General features: G+C 39.5%; 1 protein-coding gene across 2 annotated transcripts in view; it reads right to left on the bottom strand.

The window, feature by feature from the left end:
- SYT6 (synaptotagmin 6) overlaps positions 1-14,239 on the bottom strand; it is a 400,031-nt gene that overhangs the window by 122,364 nt on the left and 263,428 nt on the right. For both annotated transcript variants that reach the window (XM_083172753.1, XM_083172754.1), the window contains exon 3: positions 7,361-7,919. In XM_083172753.1, coding sequence (XP_083028879.1) covers positions 7,361-7,919 — 559 coding nt within the window. The remainder of the gene's footprint in view (positions 1-7,360; positions 7,920-14,239) is intronic.

Below are 14,239 nucleotides of genomic sequence, written 5' to 3'. Positions count from 1 at the left end.
ATTGATTAATAAAATGGAGAACCTAGGACTGGGTGAAAATATCTGCAGATGGGTAGGGAATTGGCTATGTAATAGAGAACAAAGAGTGGTTGTGAATGGTGCCGTATCAGATATGATACCGGTACTAAGTGGAGTGCCCCAGGGTTCGGTTTTGGGGCCCATTCTGTTTAACATTTTTATTAATGATATTGGGATAGGGTTACTTAGCAATGTATCAAATCAAGTCATCAAATCATCAGAAGATGTCACCATGCATCAAAATGATCTTGCAATTCTAGGTGAGTGGGCAAAAAAATGGAAGATGAGGTTCAATGTAGATAAATGTAATGCTGGGTACACACCAGGACGACTAGGGCCCGATCCCCACAATCTAGATCCAATTCCGATCAATTGGATGTAGATTGTGTGCTGATTGGGCCCTTTTCTGACCTGGTGTGGACCGATACTGATCCGATGCGCGGTCCCGCGGGTCGGTCGGTCGTTATTGAGATCCTACCTGCTGCAGGTAGGATCTCAATGACGACCATACAGCCGGGTGCGGGTCGCCATCGGATCGGACCCGCTCACGGTGCACATTGTGAGCGGGTCGTGCCCCCCCGCGTCATCGTGAGCGGGTCGGACGAGACACTGACGACCCGCTCACGATGTGCATCGTGAGCGGGTCATCCTGGTGTGTACCCCGCATAAGGTTATGCACCTTGGGAGACACAACCAGTGTGCAAGTTACAACCTTAGCGGGGAGGAACTGGGTAAGTCCATACTTGAAAAGGATCTAGGAGTCCAAATAGACAGCAAACTGGGTTGTAGTGCCCATTGTAATGTAGCTACAAAAAGGCCAACAAAATTATGGCATGTATTAAGAGGGGAATGGAAACTAGGGACTCAAGGGTAATTATGCCACTATATAAAGCATTGGTGAGACCTCACCTCGAGTACGGAGTGCAGTTCTGGGCCCCACACTATAAAAAGGACATCATAGAATTAGAAAAAGTCCAAAGGCGAGCAACAAAGCTTATTAGGGGAATGGAGAATTTAAGCTACAGGGAGAGATTAAGCAATTTGGGACTATTTACATTGGAAAAGAGACGTTTAAGGGGGTCATGCTCAACATGTACAAGTATATCAAGGGCCAATATAAGGAACTGTCACACACCCTCTTTTCTACTAGAAAGGAATCTAGGACACGAGGGCATGAGTATAGATTAGAAGAAAAAAGATTTCATTCAGCTAGTAGAAAGAATTTCTTTACGGTCAGAACAGTCAAACTCTGGAACTCTCTTCCCAGAGAGGTGGTAACGGCTGGCTCATTAAATGCGTTCAAGGCAAAGTTTGACAAACATTTACTGGAGAAAAACATCCATGGGTACAAATAAGAAATATAATCTGTCTGTAAAATACCAGAACCTACCAAATCAGCAATGGATATCTATACCAGGTTGAACTAGATGGACGCAAGTCTTTTTTCAGCCTTACCTACTATGTAACTATGTAGCTATGTAACATAGACAAAAGAATATAACCAATAAGATACGCTTTAAATACTCAGAGCATACAGATGGAGCCACCTTGCTGCCTTAAAAGGGGCAGGAAATCATCTGGAGGCGACGTGGCCTAGCGCAACACAGATTTTTAGCTAAAACCAAAAATGTACAGGCTGATGAGGGCAACTACACAGTATTTATATATATAATTACAACATTTGTTTACATCACAGCCAAGGACAACAGTCCTGACTTTTTATTTCACAGTTTTGGCCACCCCCTGCTAGCACTCTGGGCACTAGAACCTCCCATCTGTACACATGCAATTTGGCCAGATAAATTTCATGCAATTTATTGGGCCAAATTGCATGTAAAAATGGCACATCAAGTAAAAAATCTCATATAGCACTCCAGGGAAGATGTTGGGGAACTTTACAGTCAATCAAGTTCAACTTGTCCCTCCGTGTCAAATCATGCTTTCAAATCAAAAGGATTGGAGAAGACATATCATGGTGCAGTAAATTGTAATAAACAGTAAAACAGCAGGTTCAGGTATTTGAGGACTCTCACCATATGTTTTTGCCTACAAACAAATGCAGACAAATATCGCATAAGAATGGTACAATCAGGCGTCCCAGGATGCTGACATGCGGTGGGTATCCACAAACTCCTTCCTCTGCTGTGCAAGCCAACCGGTTTCGACACCTTACAGTGTCTTTTTCAAGCCTTGAGTCAGGTAATTGAGTCCTCAATTACCTGAACCTGCTGTTTTTACTGTTTATTAAAATTTACTGCACCATGATATGTCTTCTCCCATCCTTTTGAGTTGAAAGCATCACTAAGGAGGATAAGAAGCGGAATCTATTGGTGACAGATTGTCCCTCAACCAAGCGCATTTGTCTACTATCAAATGTAGACAATTTTATTGGTACGGGTCAATAATATTCCAGTCCACTAAATTGCCAGTATTTTAACATAACAGTATTACTCTATTGTATGTTTCTTTTTTCTTTTTTGGGTTTCATTAATATGGAATAATTCAACCAAAATTCAACATTAAGCGCCTAGGGAACCTCCCAACATCAGCTACAATATTTGACTGCATACTCTCCTGCTGGTAAATGCCCATCTCCTGCCAGCGCATAGTAGTATGCTGACTACTCTCTCCCCTCATACATCTAAGCAGTATTGTATATTGTATTGTGGTGCTCTTTGTTACCTTTACTTCATTTTGTTATTTATTTACTGTGCTGTTAAGTTATGTCTCCCTGTACTGTTCTAATGTATGCCCTCTGTAAGGCGCTGCATAACACTTGTGGCGCCTTATAAATAAAATGTAATAATAATAAGGAATGGTATTACAAGGGGTTCTATTGTCTATATTTGGTAAAAATTTATAAATAGACTCAAATGTTCTTAACTCTCAAATAAGAAATAACTTATTATTTTGCAGCCTGGTAAACTATTGTCAAGAGTACAGCAGCAATGTAATTTCTGGTCTTTTCCTGTCTCCTTGACTTTGACAGTGATGTCTCTTTGTAAAGAGGCCTGGTGTATTAGATCACAGAAAAGCTCTTATTCCTCACAGGCTTCTACCCTCTGGAGTACTCATCTTGATTTATTTTCTTCCCTACAGCAAGAGATCCTTGATGTTGACTATTGTATAGTAATCCCATACCACTTTTGTCTCATAGCAGTGAATTACGGTGACTTTTCCCTGACCTGTCTAGATATCTCTTCGAATTGTTTTATATTTCATTTATGCTGAATCATTTGTTCATCTCTTTGCTGGTTTAAAAGACAAACAATTATTTGAAAAGCATATTATGATTAAAAAAAATAATAATAATCCAAATCAATAGTATGTAGAAAGATTTATTTCTGATGTCTATATTCCAGTAAAGCAAAAATAAACATTTGTTCCGAAAAAAATCTATCATTCATTATTATTCAATGAATATAGAGAGCTGTTAACATCCACATTCAGAGATGGACAGAAATGCTAAGCCTCTTGTAAGCAGCTTTGTATTTCCATCCGATATAAAGCATACTTACCTACCCTCCCGGAAGCTGCAAAAGATTTCACGATATTTGGAGATAGCCCCTGCTGTCCCGAAATGGCAGGTGGCTCTCCCACATCCTGCCCGCACCCTGCCACTTCCTAGTAAAGCAGGCAGGATGAAGATGATCATGTCATCTAGCCCAGATAAGCAATATATTGCAACACACCAATGGGAGTCTTTCTTGTTTCAAATCCAAACTTTTTTCTAAGAGTTACTTTCAGAAATACAGCTTTGCCATTATCCTAACAAGTGGAGAGGTAAATGAATTACCACACAGCGCTACCTTGGATGTTCCCATAAATACAACACACCAGTGAGCTAGTAAATTAGTAATACATAACTTTTGTGTGCAGTTTCCAGTGACAGATAGACTTGTTTATCTGAAACGAAAAAAGAAGAATACCCTTGTCCCCCAATTCTGGGACTCACAATAAGTCCTAATAAGTCCTATCCTAACAAGCCTTTAGTTTTCATAAATGCTAATACCGTATATACTCGAGTATAAATCGACCCAAATATAAGCCGAGGCACCTAATTTTACAACAAAAAAACTGGGAAAACTAATTGACTCAAGTGGGACCCTCACTCGAGTATAATCCGAGGGGGGATTTTCAAGCATAAAAAATGTTCTGAAAAAGTAGGCTTATACTCGAGTATATATGGTAGATGAAATTTACATGGAACCACCATTGCATTACATATTTGACCCTTTCCCAGAAGCAAAAGTTAAGTCTTTTGGAGAAGTAGTAGGAAAGTTACATACAACCGTGCTAGAAATAATGCACATATAAAAAAGAAGAAATATTTAGGTACTTGTTTCCTAGCACGGCCACAATCTTATGGATCGTGTACCTTTAAGTTAAGGTACACGATCCATACGATGGACCCGATTTCCTTTGAAATCAGGTCCATTTTGCCGGCTAGGAGACAATATCGGGGGCATCGCGTCGGTCGGGACCATTAACATTGGTCCCGACGCGACCGACGCGATGCCCCCGATATTTCCATAGGCTTCAATGTTAAAAAATATTTTAACATTGAAATCGTGTCGGGAAAGGTAAAATATCGGGGGCATCGCGTCGGTCGGGACCATTAACATAGGTCCCGACGCGATGCCCCCGATTTTTCCATAGGCTTCAATGTTAAAAGATTTTTTAACATTGAAATCGTGAAAAAATGTGAAAAATGTGAAATGGGCCAATATGACCCATTTCACATTATAGATGTCCCTGTCGTCACCCCACGATAGACGCCAACCCGAAGCGTGGCGAGCGGAGCGAGCGCAGCGAGCCCGCGAGGCCGGTGGCTCGCTGCGCTCGTCACACTATTCTATTCTCAACTCCACGCCGACGTGGATAGTAGGGGAATGAAAAGGTCGGAGGACGCGCACCGCCGCCCCTCGTGGGCTCGCTGCGCTCGCCACGCTTCGGGATGGCGTCTATCGTGGGGTGGGGTGTACGCCGTGAAATTTGGGGGGGTTGGGAATATTTTACATTGAATCCAATGTAAAATCGGGTCCCAGGGACCCGATTTACATTGCATTCAATAAAAAAATCGGGTCGAAAATCGGTCGGTCGCGTCGATCGCATCGCATGCGACCAAATCGCATGCGATGCGATCGACCCGATTTTTCTGACACGACCACCCCGATGTAAATCGGTGTGGCCGTGCTAGGAAACAAGTACCAATATTTATAATAGTATGCTATAATTCACAGGCCAGTTATACAAACAATACAAAACAAACACTGAAAAATAATGATACAAATTGCCACACCAGATATTATTCCTATGGAGTTAAGGTGCCCATACACGGTGCGATGATCGCACCCGTTATGGGCTGGATCGCATCGCAATGCATGCATTTTGCATGCGATTTGCATGCGATGCGATTAGAAAGTAGTACAAGAAGTATGTGCAGCACATACTTTTTGTACTGTGCAATGAGATGCCAGCGGGAGCGCCCATCACATTGCACCGTGTATGGGCATGGGCGCCTTTAGTTAGATTAGCTTTTAGTTGCAGTAATTATTGCTCCAACAGGATTACTTGTTAAAAGAAAAATCTGCATAGGAAAATATAAGTGTCCCAAAATCTGTATAATCCTATAAGAAGGTGGATAGTAAGTGATTATGCCCACTTAGTGGGAGATAAAGGTAGACACTCTCTATTCCTATGTCTATCCAGACAGAATTAGATGTAAAAGTAGAGGGGATAACCCTCCCATTACCTGCTGGCTGTATGACTCCCAGCCTTATTGATTGAAGTTGTATTTGTAGTAATCTGGTGTTACAGGCTTTAGGGAATATTTGGAGGTATTCCAAAAAGGAAGGTTGCTCAATGAAAATATTCAAAATGACGTGTTTCCCTGCCTCTTTTGAGCGGCTTCCTCAGATAATGAGAAGTAAATGTAGAGGCTAGGACATTACAAGTTGATAGAATTCCCAACTGGTGAGTCCAGAACAGCAGCATCACCTCTCCTATCTCCTATGGTGCATGCGACAGCAGGAGAAATATGGTTTCTAACACTGTCCACTGCTCAAAACATAGCTTGGGTGAGGAGGCCTGGGGTACATACCCCCTGAACCCCCATTTAGTCTGGCTCTGCTGTCTCTCTCTCTCTCTCTCTCTCTCTCTCTCTCTCTCCTCTCCCTGTCTTGTCAGCGTTCTGCAGAAGATATCCAGCTACCTTTGAGATCACAAAGTACTAACCAATGACTTCAATAGTACTGTCCAGAGATTTCAGGTAAGCAGAACACACCTTTAATCATAGAGCAAACAGAGCAGATGGAGAATGGAAATTAAAATAGCCTCTCATTGGGTGCCGTAGAGGTTCTGGCTGGGGCGCCACTGGGGTCACAGACACCTGGTGTATCTGGCCTTATGAAAAAGGGGCATGGTCTGAAGTAATTTTCCTCAGAGATGATAGGCTACCCAGGAGACTTGTGTTTCTGCACTGCTAGCAGTGACAGGACCTGAGTGCTGCATGTAATGTTACAGTGCAGTTGCTGGCCTTTGGTATCCCCACTCAGAGAGTGACACCCGGGTGCGGCGAACACAGAGTGCACTCTCCTTGTGACACCACTGTAACACTTTGTGGGGCAGATGTATTAGGACGGGTTAAGAGATAAAGTGGAAGGTAATAATGCACCAGCCAATCAACTGTCTTTGAAAAATGACATTTGGGAGTTGAGTGGCTGGTGCGTTATCACCTTCCACTTTATCTTCACCATATCTCTTCGCCAGCCTTAATACATCTGCCCCAGTGTGCTTTTTCAAACATAGCCTGTGAAAGGGCAAAACAGATGTAAAGCATCGTTTTTGCAGCTCCAATTAGGGTTGTAATCTATAGCTGGATAAAATTCTCATTGAAATAATGTATGAAATGTTTGGCATTGGCTTTGTGTGCTGGTCTTCTTTCTTTTGGAGCCCCTTTGACAACAATGTGTATACAGTATCTATCCATCCATCCATCTATCTATCCATCTATCTACTGTATCTACTGTATGTAACTATCTTTAAAACATATAAAACTAATGTGTTATACATATTACAGGGTGCAGTCCTAGGGTGCAGTACAGAGTAACAGCATTTCTATGCTTGGTGTCTGCCCACCATTATCATATGACTCAAACTCAGTAACCAAGTGAAATAAATGATGAAAATTATGAAATGCAATTGCAAATTTGCACCTTTTCTGATTAAATACATTTTAAATATATCAATCAGTTAAAGATCAACAAGTTTGGACAGTCGCAACAGACAATTTAATTTAATATAATGAAATACTATAATATATGAAGAGAAGTCTTCTTACCGTAGTGGCGTACTGAATATCCTTCCAGAGGGACGATTCCCGTGACAAATCAGAATCCTCAAATAAGTTTTCCAAAATAACCTCTCCTATCATGTCATGCCTGGAAAATCTATCAAAGTCAAATACACTGAGGTGTAGTTTCCGACTGGGGAGTTCATCATATGGAACAGGAAAATTGAAAGATTCATCAAATGTTGGGTTAAGAGTCTTTCTATGCACCCGTGTCTGAAACTTCCTCTTGCGATCGGGTAACAGGTAAATCTTCACGTATGGATCAGAGCTTCCACAGAAGTCCTTAGCAGGGAGGTCAAATGCTTTAAGGATTTGAACTATAAGAGTTTCAGTTTCATAGTCATATTTGAGGGTAAAGTTGATCTTTCCACATGTCTTAGCATCATCCTTCTTGATGTCTTCCGAATCTACTGATTTCTGCTTGTACAACTCTGGTTTTATCCTCCCAATACTTGTTGGTTGCTCGGTTACTTGCAAGGTGTCAGTCCCAAAATCTACGCTCGATACATGCATCTGACGAGGCAAATGCCTTTTGAAGGAGATGTGTCTGCAATGAACATGAGAAAATAAATGTATATCTGCTAATGTAAGGAAATCTACGGATATGATCATATACAGTGTGTGGCAGAATACAACTCAGCACAGATTGCAACTCAATGGCTAACTATAAATACAATTCTAATCTAATAAAGTTTACAATTATTTTGTTAGATATGTCATTGTATATTTATTAATTCCCTCTGGTGCTTTCTTATTATTGTCATTAGTAGTAGTAGTAGTAGTAGTAGTAGTAGTAGTAGTAGTAGTAGTAGTAGTATTTTGGACCTATCATTGGCTGAGTTGATAGCTATGTGTCTCCCTCTATATTTTCTCCTTTTCATACTTTGTTGTTCCTATGTTGCGTCCTATCCCCCTCCCCCTCCCCCCATATACTGTACACACACAATCATTTTTTCATCTCAGCTATTTATATACCCTTTCACTATACTCCTATACAGTCCTTTCCTCCTGGTTTCACATTGTTCACCTTTTCACACCTTCATGTTTTTCAATTAATACTCTCATAACCCTTTCTCTTTTATGTATCCTCCATACCAATTTTTCTCCATGATACACCTCTGTCTCATTATTCTTTTGTTTTTTTTTCTCAGTTTTCCACCACCATTTCTTCAAGTCCTGATGTGGGTGTGACCTAATTATTATCCCCTGCCTCTACCTTTGTCATCAATCCTTTCCTCCATTCTTTAACTGTGTGATCGAGCCCCATCCTATCTGCTGGCAGAGATGTAGAGTTTGAGCACAAGAGGGCTCAGAATCTAATGCACATACCCAGATCTCTTGGAATATGGTGCCATGGCCATTTCCTCTGCAATATACTACTTTGCATGTGCAAAACACTGTGAAGATATCAGTGTTCACATGCATTGTAAGCATGTACATTGGCCTCCACTGTGCATGTTTATTATATTATTATAGTTCATGGTACTAGTTTAAAAATTTTGGGGCAAAACTTTATAATTATATATACTGTGTATATATATATATATATATATATATATATATATATATATATATATATATATATCTAGATATATATATATATATCTAGATATATATATCAAGATATATATATATATATATATATATATATATACAGATATATCTAGATATATATATATATAGATATATAGATATATATAGATATATATCTATATATATCTAGATATATATATCTATATATATCTAGATATATATATCTATCTATATATATCTAGATATATCTATCTATCTATATATATCTAGATATATCTATCTATCTATCATCTATCTATCTATCTATCTATCTATCTATCTATATCTATATCTATATATATATATATATATATATATATATATATATATATATATATATATATATATATATATGGGATGGAAGGTCCGGTACTCCAAATAATTATAATTTTCTTCGGCGGGTGCCCGCTCACACAAAAGTATACAATCGCCTGAAGACATGCACTAGCATTGAAACGTTGCTGTGTATTATTAAATTCTTTCCAGTAATCTGATGGTAGGAGTGCTGTTCTTTGTTGGAGATTATATATATATATATATATATAATATATATAGAGTCCAAAGGGTCCAAAGGGTCCATTGCGGGACCAGGCCGGCACTCGGGGAGACTGTTCAATGAAATAAAGATGTTACACCATTCGGGCGTGTGGATCACATGGTGTACATAGTTACATAGTTACATAGTAGGTAAGGCTGAAAAAAGACTTGCGTCCATCTAGTTCAACCTGGTATAGATATCCATTGCTGATTTGGTAGGTTCTGATATTTTACAGACAAATTATATTTCTTATTTGTACCCATGGATGTTTTTCTCCAGTAAATGTTTGTCCAACTTTGCCTTGAACGCATTTAATGAGCCAGCCGTTACCACCTCTCTGGGAAGAGAGTTCCAGAGTTTGACTGTTCTGACCGTAAAGAAATTCTTTCTACTAGCTGAATGAAATCTTTTTTCTTCTAATCTGTACTCATGCCCTCGTGTCCTAGATTCCTTTCTAGTAGAAAAGAGGGTGTGTGACAGTTCCTTATATTGGCCCTTGATATACTTGTACATGTTGAGCATGTCCCCCCTTAAATATCTCTTTTCTAATGTAAATAGTACCAAATTGCTTAATCTCTCCCCGTAGCTTAAATTCTCCATTCCCCTAATAAACTTTGTTGCTCGCCTTTGGACTTTTTCTAATTCTATGATGTCCTTTTTATAGTGTGGGGCCCAGAACTGCACTCCGTACTCGAGGTGTAGCATCTTTATTTCATTGAACAGTCTCCCCGAGTGACGGCCATACTGTACAAACACATACTTATACAGTACATGCACACTTTTTTGTTTCAGTTTGATGTAACTAATCTCCCTCCTTCTCAGTCACTCTCAGCTGTATGAAAGGGATTGGCTTCCTGAATGTACTACTGTACATCATCAGGGCACAGGTGTGAATAATAAAATACAGTTGCACAGAAGTTGAACAAGAAAAAGTAGAGAGCATGAAAGAAGGGTTGATGACACAGGAAAATAAAACACCTTTGTTCCACGAGGTCTTTGATCATATACAAAGCTTTTACTTCTGTACACTGTAACAGCAATGTGGACAAACACTGACTGCTGTGCCAAAGAGCCCTATTTATTTATATTTATTATTCAATGTTATTGATGCAAGTAGAGCTAGCTGTGTTTGCCATTGAACTAGAGAGACATATGACAGGTAGCACTGTTCAAAAACAGTCTTTCAGTGATTAATAACCTTAAATATTTATTAACTTACTAGTTCAAAATGGCAGCTTCTGCAATGTACTTTCACTTTGAGGTGTGACCGTTTTGACTTTCATTTTGGGCTGTGACATTTTTTAGCCAAAAACTCTCCTTCAAGTCCTATATGAGAATACATAAAGCTGAACACCATTGTTGGGATGCCAGCATTCAGAATACCGATACTGGCATCCCGAAGGAGGGAATTCCAACAAGGGTAAGATAGGTATACTTAGCCCCCCCCCCCCTGCCCTCCTAACCCTTATCTCTAGTGCCTAACCCTAACTCCCACTTCCCACTGCCTAAACCTAACCCCCCACCCGTAGTTTAACCCTAACCCCTCTTCTAAATTCCTAATCCTAACCTTCCTCCCAACAGCCTAACCTCAGCCTAAAGCTAAATACCCTACTCCAGGCTAGTGCTCCTATATATCTTTCTCTCTCTTTTTCTTCTTCTCTTTCTCACAATTCTCTTGCCTTTTCTCTCTGTCTCTTGCTCACTAAGAGGCAGTGTACTGACATTGGGGGGGGGGGGCTCTTTAAAAATGTTGTTATCTTCTAGTTTTACCCCTGAGAACTATACAGATACAAATTTATTGGGGTCAAATAGTCTGCAAATCACTAAGTACGGTAGGATATAAAATACTAAATAGACAAATCTTGAAATGCTGACATGTAACAAGGATGTTCAGAACTGTTGTGAAGATTAGAATACTCAGAGGCCAACCACTTCTTCCTCACGATTTACAGAGCAGGTATCTTACCTTGCAACTGTGCATATTACATCAAATGTGTTTTGTTTGCAATTTAAACAAATTGAGATATACAAAGTTTGTATATTTATAGGCTAATATATACTATGGCATGCCTCACAATACTGGCATATATCTAGGAGTCTAGTAATGCCAGGTACACACCAGAACGATCATGATCGTGATACGATGGTTGCACAATCTACTGGAGTACACCATCTGCTCACGGTCTGCATCCAATCCAATTCTGATCCAATTTCGATCTGTACCCAGTTGAACGGGTCGTTTTCAAATCCTGACTGCAGCAGGTAGGATCTGCAAAACGACCAGCAGGAACGTGCATTGGATTGGAATCGGATCTAAAACATGCCCAATTTACATACAATTGGCCGAGATTGTATTGAAATTGGGGAATTGAGGCCACATCGTTCTGGTGTACCCAGCATAAGTCTTAGATTTTAGGATTTTAGGGAAACCCACTGTACATAAAGAAGTACTTCGGCATTTCTAACTCATTTGATTTCAAGCTCTGCTATCACCTGTTAAAAGATTTTTAATATTGCCAAGCCATTAACAGCTGCTTCTTTTAGGTTCAGGAAAAATGCCTGTCTGTAAAGAGCAATGGACTATTTTATACAAATAAACCTCTGCTTGGGTTCATACACCCTATTAAGAGCTTGGATGAGGCAGCGTACAGATCATAGGCAGTGGGAGGAAACAATAAGGCAATTTCAGCAATGACTTTTCCACCCATTGGGTCATAGCTGTTCTATGAAGAAAGGTGGCTTACATTGACGGGCTGGGCAGTTTGACAATCCTTTGATGGCACTGTGGAGAATTCTGGATTGTGGATACTTTGGGATAAAGCTTCTAAAAATTAAAAGAGGTTATGTTGACCATAGAAACCGGATTCTGGCTTTCTTGCATTTTAGAAATTGATATAAATCTTATTTGTTTCTATATCATATCTTTTTATTTTTAGCTTTAAGTAAATTTACCCCTTTATCGGCAAAGACGTTTGTAAACTAATCGTACAGTACCTTGACTGGGAAAGTTTCATCAGGCTGCAAACAAACCAGCAAACAAGCTGGTTTACAAAGCCTCTCCACTGTACAGAAAAGCAGAACTGGTCTATTGTTTGTGGCCATGGTGTCATTTATTAGTATTATTTATTTATTATGTTATTTATATAGCGCACACATATTCCGCAGCGCTTTTCAGAGAATATTTGAACATTCACATCAGTCCCTGCCCCAGTGGAGCTTACAATCAACAGAATAATTCCCATTTCATGTACACATTCATTCTGGGGTTAATTTTATTGGGAGACAATTAACCTTCCACTATATTTTGTATTGTGGGAGGAAACCCATGCAAGTACAGGGAGAATATACAAACTCTGCACAGATAGGGACATGGTGGGAATTGAACACTTGACCTCATTGCTGTGAGGTAGTAATGCTAACCATTACACCATCTGTGATATATATATATATATATATATATATAGCAGCACTTACCCAAACTGACAGCAGGAAAGGAACAGACCAGCACACAATTGTAGGTGAAAAATATGATTTGTATTAGAAGTTACAGCATGGTGAGCAGTAAGAACATCAAGGCTGAACCGACAGCTGTTTCAACTGGAGTCCTTCCACCCCTGATGAAAACTGAAAGCAAAAGGGGTTTGTGACCTTCTCTGCGCAACTTGGGATAGCTGCACTTCTATGTACCTTGTTGTTAATAAAGGTACGGAATAAAGATGAAGAGAGATGGGGTATAGAGGTGCGCTAATCGGTGTTTCACCGGAGATATATACACATTGGTAAAAATATAGAAAATGTATTCAGTATAACACAGTAAAAACAATAAATTTTCATAAAAGAATTTCACAATGATTTGTCCAGTTCTTGATACTGCTTTGAATATATGTTTTCCGGAGCTCACCCTACGTATTTCGTCCCAAACGGGACTTCTTCAGGGGTAACAAGGTATCAGTCTACCACTAGTTCTTTCAAGTGGTAAAAAAATGCGAGATGGACAGAACCATGGGTTGAATAAAATCGCTATCGGAATGCGAAAATGAAACCGGTATTGGAATGTGCTGTCAAAGCATCATATTTTCAAAACATGTACAGATAACTTTCCGACTGATGTTTTCACAGAGTTGATATCTAGTGATCTAATATATATAGCAGTAGTCAGTGACAATTCACCCAGTGAAGCCAGCATCTCCCTGCATGCATTAGTTCTTGATAAAAGTCACAGGACTGAAATGTTGAACTGCAAAGGAACCCCAGAGTGGTCTTGATTCTTTTCTGTTCAGTCCTGTGAGTGCCGGCACCCCCATCCTTTATTTGAATTGGCCTGCCAAAGCACCCAGGAGGGCACCCGGGCAGGTATTGTTTCATCAAAAGAGTGGCGTGCCAGCCCCCACCATTTGTATATCTATATATCAATATCTATATATCAATATCTATCTCTCTCTCTCTCTCTCTATATATATATATATATATATATATATATATATATATATATATATGTAGATATATATATATATATCTATATATAGATATATATAGAAAAACACAGTGTGTGGCACTCAGAGCAAATAAGACAACTTCAGTCAGATGGCTTCAAAGCATAGCAACGTTTCATTCACAGTTGAATTTCGTCAGGATATAACGAAATTCAACTGTGAATGAAACGTTACTATGCTTTGAAGTCACCTAACTGAAGTTGTCTTATTTGCTCCGAGTGCCACACACTGTGTTTTTCTATTTGACTCTGTATTCGTGAAAGC

The sequence above is a fragment of the Crinia signifera genome, chromosome 2 (genome assembly GCF_055691185.1).
Source record: "Crinia signifera chromosome 2, ASM5569118v1, whole genome shotgun sequence".
NCBI classification, from domain to species: Eukaryota; Metazoa; Chordata; class Amphibia; order Anura; family Myobatrachidae; genus Crinia; species Crinia signifera.
The sequence above is the reverse complement of the archived record's forward strand: the minus strand, read 5'-3'. Positions and strand labels throughout refer to the sequence as shown.